We start from the raw sequence: 10,769 nt of genomic DNA, 5'->3' as shown, positions 1-10,769 counted from the left end.
AATGCAAGGAGACGGGTCACAATTTGTCCTTTATATTGCACATTGGAAATCTGAATAAAATATCTTTACCCAAATCAACGCTGTTTAGTAATCACTATAATATTGGGTTTATTGGAAATTGGTGTGCTACTATACATATGTAGAAAGAACAAGCAATGATATTTGGTGGTTTGGCATATTAAAATTTATTTACATACATTCAGATTTTGTTTTTCCAGTGCAAACACCAGTAGCCATTTCTATAATAATTGACCGTATGGCAGCATCCGAACATCAGTAACACGCACGATACATTTGCATAATTGCTTTCTCTATAACAAGCAGATCAGGCTTCAAGTGGATAAAGAGTAACATAGGTTATGTGATGTGTCATGTGATCTTGTACAGTGGCTGGGTATCAGCGTTCACCCCGAGGAGGGACAGTGAGGAGCTCAGCCAAATCACGCATGGATTGACAGATTCTTTGTCCAAACCGGTGAGAGTTCTGAAGAAAAACAAATCAGCAATTCTTTTTTAGATGCAGAGAATTTTCAACATGTCTGACCTTACATCTTACCAAAGCCTCCAAAATTCAAATTCTTCCTACCCAATGTCGCTCAAAAATGCACTGCAATGTATGGCAATATTTGCTTCGCTTACTTTTGTAAGTTATACTGTGATTAGCTAGAAGCTACTTTATGTTTTAAAATCTTCTAAAACAGTGTTTGCAGAACATATATAAAGAATACTTTAAATGGTTAACAGACAATAATAGCAAGCGGTATAAGGCAGTTTTCAGCTGGATGACTTAAAGCAAAACTGACATTGAATCGAAATAACTGTTGTAATATGATGTAATACCTCGCCCAACTTGGCGCACTGCAGTTTCAGCCAATTGCTGCAGAGCACTGACTGATGTCAGAAAGGGAAGGACTTATTTATGACAAATGCCGCTACCGGCCCAGTGATGTGCCACAGAGGCCGTTATATCTGTAACACCGAGGCAATTCGCACAATAAGCAAAAGAGGCTTTTGGGGAGTACATAACACCAGGTAAAGGCCTGGTTTCTTAAATGACCCAAGTGGGCCAGTTTTAACAATAATTTAGTTTTGCCTGGAGCGTCATTTTAAAAATAGTTCCTTAAATGAGTTATCCACTTTGGCTGCACCAATAGGACTGCTCCGCAATTAGCTGTTGGTACCAGAGGGGCTGCCTGCTAGCATCACATTTTCCCATTGGGAACACTGCAGTGTAAATGAAGCATTATACGGCGCCAATGGAGTAAATGGACGTTCATGTAAAGCATGGACAGAACGGGTCCTCCAGAGTGAGAGCCTTCCCTTGCAGTGGCTTTCCACTCGGGCTAATAGTGTGGGGCATCTCTATCTAATAGGGCAAATGAAAAGGGGGTAGTGAAAAAAAATTATTCTTTTACATTCTCCGAAATAATAGATATATTATGATATATATGACGAGGGTTTTCTGCAATAAATATTGCACTCAACCTCCAAAAATGGGCTCGTTTTATTCCCCCTACTTAAAACTATGACTGACTTCCCATATAATCTGATCCTTGTTTGGGAGTTACAGAATACCCTCCACAAAACTGCTATATAGGAAGCTCATAGTAGTTTAAGTATGACAACTGGGAAAAAATGGATTAACTGTGCAATATTTCTTGGGATACACTTGATTGTTTAATATGTAATTATTTAAAAGCTTGAGCACTTTTTATCTTGTTTGTATCTTACCCTGCCTTTAGGATTAAATAATAAACTTACTATGGCCAATATTACTCTGCCATTTAATAATTTTCTACTGACATTTTTATCCTATGGAAGTAAAGGGTGAAGGTTCCTATTGAATGACAGCAATTAGAAATCTTAAAAACCATGAGGAATTGATGCAGGAAGCATATTGGAAAATTAGATAACTTTACATAATAGAAAGAATACAATTTATTTGCTGAAACTGTAATATTCATGTAAAGAGGATTTCTACCCAAAATGTAAAAATGATCACTAAGCCGTAATCTGATTTCCATGTAGCCTCCATGACAGCAGTCCCAAGATGGTTTCCACGCCTTCCAAGGAACAGTAAACAATGGCAAAACCGTTCAATTCCCCCTCCCACTTACACTGTCACTACTTGAATGTTATCCTTGTCTATAGTACCAACATTTATTATAACCAAACAAAGCAAAAAAATAAATACATTGTAGGGGGAAAAAAACTCTGTGCGGTTATGGAGGCTACATGAAAATCCAATTACCGTTAAGTAATAATAATTTTTCCAATACGCCTTCATGACAGCACCACCAGGAGTATTAACATAGAATACATTTTAGGGTGGGACCACAAGTTGCAAACTTTTCAGCGAAATGATAAGTCGTGATTAGAAAGAACATGTAGTCTGTAATGCCGGTAGAAGGTATTGGGGCTTGAACCTATTGCAGTCTTGCAGATCTGCTCGATGGAAGCTGAAGTGCTCTCAGCCCAAGAGATAGTAACAGCTCAAGTGGTTAAGGAGTGTGTGTGGGGGTGGGGTCTTCAAAAGCTTATATGAAAAGGAGATAGCTTCCCTTACCATGGATTTGGATAAGAAGCTGTTCATTCTTTGTTCTTTTTAAGTATTTGATAAGGCATCTTCTCACATCTGAACTGTGAAATTCTGTCTCCTTATTCTTGGGTGAATTACAAAAGGACGGAAGAGAGGCTTTCTGCTGGCAATTCCATTTTTTTACCACTTTAGGGACGAAGAAGGATGGGGTCTGAGGATGATTCTGTCCTTCAGAGTGGTCGGGTGTGAAGGATTAGATGAAAAGTATTGTATCTCCCCTATCCTCCGAGCCAAAGTAATAGCAGAAAATAAGGAGTTTCTAATGTAAAAATATTTGAGAACAGTGGCTCAAAAGTATATCTAGGAAAAGCTTTAAGCACTAAATTTAAATTACTAGTGAGCAGATGCTCTAAAGAATCTTCTCATACAGAGAAGATCCAGAAAGGCATTGAGGGTTACCGCATGAACTTGTGAACAGTGCTCGTTTTAAAGGCTATGTAAACCTTTGAAAGTGATTATTTTCAAATAAAAATGTCAGTGTTTTTGGTGCAACCTTATAATTAGATTTTATAAAAAAAAAAAAACAGAAGGTCTTTTATCTGTGAGAGATGCCATGGAGCTAACACTAGAACTAGCCATGAATAAGAGCACAGACCATGCTTGAAACGCGTAGGCTGCTTTATACCTGCCATTTTTAACCACCTTGCCACAATATTCTGTTCTTGTGTCCGTTATTTATTATCCACAAATCAATAAAGTGGAACCGAGTTTCCCCACATTATTTCATCTCGCTGGATCCTACTTTCTTTTTTCTTATGCCATGGAGCTGTCTAAACTTTGTTGACTTTCACGCTCCTTTTGTTGGTAAACAGGTCTATGTTTGGCTGCCTATATTTTAGTTTAGGCACCATTCTCTATGGTAGAAGTGTCCGACAGCGCAGGAAATCCACCACTTGATACTCCAGGACCCTGAGGTGAACTGCGGAAAGCGAAGATATTTTTTCCTCCTCCCAGCAGAAGATTTGGGCAGCTATGGTGTTGCGGTTCTTGCTTCTCATTCCCACTTGTTTGTTCAGGTATGCCACTTTGGTACTATTATCGGAGTAGATTCTGACATTTTTGCCCTGAATCACTGACTCCAGAGCTCTTACAGTTTCCCATACTGTATTTAGTTCTTTGATGTTTGAGGAGGTTAAGCTTTGGCAGCTTGACTAAGTGCTCTGAATAATGTTCTGTTCTGAGTGAGCTCCTGTCCATAGAGGCTTGCATCTGTAGTAATGACTACCGGTGATCTGTTTGATGAAGGAACTCATGAGACCCAACATAGACATCATCTCTCTTATGGAAACTGATTGTTGAGAGTTGAAGGAAGAAATCATGAGAGTGTTACGCTGCTGGTGGTGCTCAAGACAATCGCTATCACATGGGTGAAGAACACATCAACATTGACAGAAAACAAAAGGCACTAGTAACTCAGCAGTGGATGAGGAACTGAACACGGAAGGTAGTAGAAGATGGAGATGATGCATAACTGGAGTGGATGGTAGATGAACAGCATGCAAGCAGTTAACAGATGAATAGGCAGTAGATAAGAATTAACAGCACTCACTGACCCTATCTGAATACAATACCACTTTAGGGTAAGACAACAGCTTGGCAGCAGACCAAATGTACAGAAAAGGCAAACAAACCAGTGGAACTACGGATTTCAGGATACACATAAAACCAGTATAAAAAAGCTAGATCTCTTAGAGGACCAACAGGTCCCACAATACAAACAAACACATAGACAATAATAAAGTCACCAACAAGAATCTGGAAAGTGTTTAGCATATTCCAGAAACAGCAAAACCAGCACCTGAGTAATCCAGGCCTGAAGTATATATAGGTCTAGGAAAAGTACACCGCTCTAATTAACCAGGCAAAGCTAAATGATGACCAAATCCAGAATCAGACCAGGGGCATAGCCTAGTAACGCCCAAACACAGAGATAACAGAAATCATTCATTAGCAATGTAACAGAGAGTTAAGTTTCTGAGTTTCTCTGAAGGTAGAAAAGACATCTGTAGTTGAGAATCCAAGAGAATCAAAAGAAAAACTTTTATTTGTTCTGGAGACAGATTCGATGTTTGCGGATTCAAAATCCACCCAGAGATAATAGCAGTTGTTGAATGTTTTCTAGGTGATTTGACATCTGAAGACTACTCAGGTGAGATTAAAAGAACATCTAGAAAGGGTATGAGGACTATTCCCTTGGAGTATAGAAAAGCTGTCACTTCCGCCATTACCTTCATGAAAATTCCCGAGACATTTGTAAGGCCAAAGGGTAAGACCTAAAGTTTAAGATACTGGTTCTCTCCCATTTAAGAAGTTGAAATCCATACAAATCTTTTGGAGTCTTGTTTTTATTGGTATATGAAAATAAACCTCTGGTAAAGGACAATTGTGCTGAAGTGCTTTAAATTGAGGAGAACTCAACATTTTCCTTTTAGTTTTGCAGTCAGAAATAAGGGAGAGTAGGAACCTTAACATTTTTCACTTTCCAGCACAGAAACCACTACAGACTTCTGGATGCTGATTTATTTTTCAAAGATCTCCTGGCAATGTATGTAACGGGCTTATAGGAATGAAGATAACATTTCTTAATAAAAGAGATGTAAATTCTATTTTGTAACCTGTCACAAAGATGTCTAGAACCCAGAAACTTGAAGACATTTCTGACCAGGTTTGAAGAAAATGTTTTAGAATGGTTATTACTGTGTACCTCTGGCTTCATTGAGTAGGTCTTCAGCCATGGTTATTACTGGGGGTAAAGAGAAGCCCCTTACCCTTTGTTTTTGGGGCTGCCCTTCTCCTGAGCCATCCTTCTTTCTGTAATCCTAAGTTTTTCTTTTTGAAGTTCTAAAAGACTGTCTCTGCTGAAAGAACCTGAAATTTGATGGTAGTCCCTTCTTCTTGTCTGAGGTCTTCTCTTGGATGTCCACTAGTTCAGTATCAGAGAGAAGATCTAATACACATGGGATGGAACAAAGGCGAGATTTAGAAGGACAATCGCTTTTCCATGAACTTAACCAAATGGATCTTCTGGTGGAATTGGAAAGGGCAGCCGCCATGGCACTTAGTTTAACAGCATCCACCGAAGCATCTGAAATAAAATCCACCACAATCATTAGGAATGTAAAAGAAGTCTAAATATTATCCCCAGACGTATGGGACTTATGAGTATTTGTCCATCTGATGGAGCCAAATCTTCAGTGACCTGGCAGTGCATGTTGCAACAAAGTTGGGCATTGGTTTTACCTCCCAAGATCTTTTCATGATTCCTTTAGCCTTTTTGTCCATGGAATATTTTGATAGTTCCATGTACTTAAATGGCAGGGATGTGCCAATTTGGACCTCTGGGGCATCCACCTTGTCAAATTTCTCTGCACCGTCTCCTGAGAAAGGATATTTCCTTTTAAAATTCCTGGGTGTGAAATGTTTTTTTTTTTTTCCCACAACCTTCCATTCTTTGTGAATTAACTTCTTTGTACAGCTTCTTTCTTCTGGAATCCAGGTCTTCGAACATTTGGCCTTGTACTGACCTGTTCTCTTTGACATCCTTCATCTTCAGGGTAGTCATTATGGCGTTTAGTAGCTGTTCTGTCTCCTCAGCCAAAAAGAAAGGTCTTCCTATATTATCATCAGCTGTCACTGACGTATCCTTCAATCTCTCCCACATCTTCTGCCGCAAACTCAAAATCTGTAGAATCCGAGGGGGCTACTCTGAAAGTGGATGGATTTGGAAAGAAGGAATACTGAATACTAAGGAAGGTTTAATGGATATTCCCACCTTAGACATTTATGGTATATCCCTGAGATGGGACCCGCATCTATTGGACATTTATGGCATATCCTATGGATATGTCATAAATGTCTGAGATGGGAATACCCCTTTAATGCGGAATCAACTTCTTTGCAAATCATCCCTTACATATTTTCCAGAAGCGATGGGAAATCCTCGTTCATCCCTTTTTTTTTTTTTAATGCATTTATAGCATAAGGGTTTCTTATAGGCTGAAGATAAACCCCCTCTTTGTAGATTCCACATTCAACATTTTGACTTCTGAGGCCCCTTGTATTTTTCCTTAAAGGTTAAAAAAGGGGAAAAAGTGGGGAGGAGGACCCCAGGATATTATCAATTAGAGGCTTTTGTTGGATCAGCAGACCCTGCAAGGACGCCATCTCATTGGCACTCATCCTGGATCTAGGGATCAGCAGCAGCAAAAAACAACAGTAGCCAACAAACCAACAGCAGCCAACAAACCAACAGAACACAGACTCCAAATGAGAGAAAAAATTGTGCCTAAATACATTCAAAACTCGCACCAAAATTAATGATGAACTGCGCCTTCAAGGCTAAAAGAATGAATGCATGTGAGCCGGAGAAAATAAAATACTACACTAGTGTAGGCCTGTTCATTGAATGGATTCCCGGATCATACAGACCTCAGACCGATGATCTGGATACCCGGTGGCTGCCTGCTTGCCAGGACAGGCCAAGGAGCAGCAAAGTCAGTGCCTGTCGCTCTAAAGAGCAGTTCGGTATGGTCTCTCTCCCCGCATCCTTTGTGCTCAGTGGGTTCCGGGAACTGACAGAACCCACTGAGAACATAGGGTGCGGTGAGAGACACCAGACCATAGCTACATGAAGAGATCCATTGCTGCAGAATCCTGCTTTCCCTTGTCCCAGGGAACAGGAAACAACTGGGGAAGGTAAGCGGGAGGGAGAACTGGACTGCTATCCTGTTGTTTCCTGTCCCTTGGAATGTGGGGAAACCCTCCTGGTGCTACGGCCATAGATACGTATTGGAAAAATGGCCATATATTAGTAAATCAGAAGTTCATTACTATTATTCCTTTACTCACATAAGTGACAACAGGAAGTGCAGTCATATTGTTAGAATCTCAGATGGGTCACTTTGCTATAATAGAAAAGGCTGACAGTTAGTCATCAGTTTCTGAGAAGCTAATTCAAAAGTGATAATCTACATGGCTGCACTACCTGTTGCTGCCACAAATCCGGAAATATCTACGTCAGTGAAACAAACAGAATTCTGATTTACTAATATATGGCCATTTTTACATTTAGGGTGGAAATTCATTGCCACTTTGTCATATAAAAGCATTGTAAACTGTTCTAGGTAATAATATAAACCCTGATGCAATGATACTTTGTAAATATGTTATTGAGGCTTTCCAATCTAGGCTATGCACCCTACAGTATTTAGTGTATTTGTAATATGCTGCTAAATACTTAAAGGGGTACTCCCACAATTTACATTTATCATCAAGGCGCATGCTCAACTACTGCTCCATTCAACCTCCTCCTCACTGTTCTAGTGATTAGTAGGGGTCCCAGCGATGGTGCCCCCAGCATTTAGGCACTTATCACCTACCCTGTAGATAGGTGATAAATGTCAATTGTGCGAAAAGTTCTTCAAATCTAATTTATACTTAAGGAAATATCTATTCATTTTATATATTCAGGAATTATTTCATTTTTGGATTGTATGCCCATACCTAAAAGTAAAAAAGGGAAAAATACCTGTAAATAAATGATATAATACATTATAGATTATTCATTAAACTGTGGCTTTCATGGATTAGAACTGTGGTTTACAGATTGCTTCTGTGAATCAGTGTGGTATATCAGCATTAACCCAGTTTAATGAATAACCCAATAACAAAGTACAAGTCACATGTCTGAATGACAGATATATATGTGCATGGGAAATAGAATTCTCCTATACAAGGAAAGTCCTTGGACAAGGACATAATGGAAACACTAATATTCTGTGTCTGCCATTTGGGTCTGTTTTCATTTCCTTTGTACACATAAAGATAGTTGGAAACGGACAAGACCGATCTCATTGACCTCACTGGGATTCCGCTTTGTTCATAAATGTATTAGTCCTGCAGGCGTCATTTACGACTGACAGGAAATTATTGCATGTAATATTTTCCTTGCAGCCACAAGCCACATCAGATATTTATGTCAGAAGTCACATCAGTTTTTTTAGTCAGTTGTCATCCATTCCATGACGGAACATTTGACAAATAGGTGTAAAACGAGCCTTACAGTGGCATGATTATTCATGTTCTCTGAGAAATGCCTACAAATATAGGTTAGTAATATATCACAGAACCGTCTAATTTTACAAAATCCTAACAAATCTCAATTATTTTACTGTAAAGTAACTGAAAGCCTAGGCAAATGATCAAATCACAACACAGCAAGTCTTCGCGGCACCTTGTTTGGTTAACTCCAAAACAAACACTAAGGAGTCGTACCGTTTCAGGGCTGGAGAATTTGCTAGATATGTGCAGAGTGATGACGTTCTCTCCCGCAAAGATGTACGACACGCCATAACCATCATCAGCCACCTGTAATAAGATTAATCAATGTGAACCCAGCCATACTGATACTGCACCATCTGAGACCATTGTGTTAAAATCAGATCTTTATAATGATATACGGTATTTATGCCTGCAGTAAGTCACAAGCAATATAAGAAGTCCAGGAATTCATCACGTTTTTTGCAGTTTGCCGCGTTATTCACTGCTTTTTTCGCTCGCGCCTATTGGATGCCATGGTCAAAAACGCAGCGAAATACGGTTATTCTGCCTCCCATTGATGTCAATGGGAGGTCAGAAACGTAAACGCCCGAAGTTAGGGCATGTCGCTTCTTTGTCCTGCAAGCGTTTTTTCCCGTTCGCGGGAAAAAAAACACCTCCACCTCCCATTGAAATCAATGGGAGACATTTTCGGACGTTTTTGGCGTGTTATCCGCGTCAAAAAACATGTAAAAAAAAAAACTCAGTGTGAACTGCAATCACAAAGTTCAGCACCAAATGACAACCAGCTCTAACAATCCACAAGGAAAAAACAATGTGCATTATGTAACACAGGAACAAAATTTTCAATTCTTCAACAAATAAGTTTTCTCACTACTTACGGGTCCAAATCCTCCTCCGGCAGAAATGTGTTCTGGGAATTCCTCTAAATCAAATAGTTTTAGCTGCTGTTGTGGAGTCTGAGATGTGGACAGTCTCCAGGGTTCCGACAACACCTGTAAATCCCATAGGACAAGATGAGTGGTTTGCCATGACATTCAATGATGCACGCCTTTTGCATAAAATTTGTTTATTACAAAACATTTTTTCAAAGAAAAAAATAAATAGGTAGTCCTCAATATTCATGAGTTGCGGATAGCCCATTTCCATTGAAACTCTAGTGTCATTAACAGATCTGTCATTGCACATAGTAACTGAATGCATTTATCTCTCACCTGTTGAAGGAAAGGGGACTCAGTTCCCAGATACTTGGACACAAGATAGAGGCAGAAAAGGTGACGGTCAATACCTTTGCCAGTCATTGCTAAACGATACATTAGCTGGTGACGCTCAGCTGCAGCTCGGTACAGAGCCAGGCGTTTCTCTTTCTGTATAAAAAGGGATGATGATCAAAGTCGATTCATCTTAGGGTATGTTCACACGGCCTATTTACGGACGTAATTCGGGCGTTTTTGCCCCGAATTACGTCTGAAAATAGCGCCTCAATAGCGCTGACAAACATCTGCCCATTGAAAGCAATGGGCAGACGTTTGTCTGTTCACACGAGGCGTATATTTACGCGCCGCTGTCAAATGACGGCGCGTAAATAGACGCCCGCGTAGAAGAAGTGACCTGTCACTTCTTTGGCCGTATTTGGAGCCGCTATTCATTGACTCCAATGAATAGCAGCGCTAATTACGGCCGTAATTGACGCGGCGTTCAAGCGCCTGCACATGCCGGTACGGCTGAATTTACGGGGATGTTTTCAGGTTGAAACATCCCCGTAATTTCAGCCGTTACGGACCCCCGCCGTGTGAACATACCCTTATTATAAGATTAAAAATGGAGAAAGAATGAAAATTCCAAGCATATACGCACAATTTGATTGGGATCCTCCATGGCTTTTACAAATTCACACGTCTCGGAGGTGCATGACCTAACAGTCTCTGTTCGACCTTCACGGAACAGGCGAGTCATCGAAGCTTCGTATGTCAGACAGAAGTGACCCTTGTCCTGCCAAAATACATTCAATAGACGTCAACGATAACACGTGTATTATTTTGGCCATTATGTTATGTCTGTGATTGAATTAGATATTAGGCCATAGATGAGACATAATTGTCAACTGAAATGT

General features: G+C 39.9%; 1 protein-coding gene across 2 annotated transcripts in view; it reads right to left on the bottom strand.

Moving 5' to 3' along the window:
• Positions 1–161: 161 nt before the first annotated feature.
• CPT1B (carnitine palmitoyltransferase 1B) overlaps positions 162–10,769 on the bottom strand; it is a 40,437-nt gene continuing 29,829 nt past the window's right edge. For both annotated transcript variants that reach the window (XM_075855125.1, XM_075855124.1), the window contains 5 exons: positions 10,514–10,648; positions 9,871–10,023; positions 9,538–9,651; positions 8,873–8,965; positions 162–484 (listed from right to left, as the gene is read on the bottom strand). In XM_075855125.1, the coding sequence (XP_075711240.1) occupies positions 398–484; positions 8,873–8,965; positions 9,538–9,651; positions 9,871–10,023; positions 10,514–10,648 (582 nt within the window). In that variant the 3' untranslated portion in view covers positions 162–397. The remainder of the gene's footprint in view (positions 485–8,872; positions 8,966–9,537; positions 9,652–9,870; positions 10,024–10,513; positions 10,649–10,769) is intronic.

Source organism: Rhinoderma darwinii, chromosome 3, assembly GCF_050947455.1.
Source record: "Rhinoderma darwinii isolate aRhiDar2 chromosome 3, aRhiDar2.hap1, whole genome shotgun sequence".
NCBI lineage: Eukaryota > Metazoa > Chordata > Amphibia > Anura > Rhinodermatidae > Rhinoderma > Rhinoderma darwinii.
The sequence above is the reverse complement of the archived record's forward strand: the minus strand, read 5'-3'. Positions and strand labels throughout refer to the sequence as shown.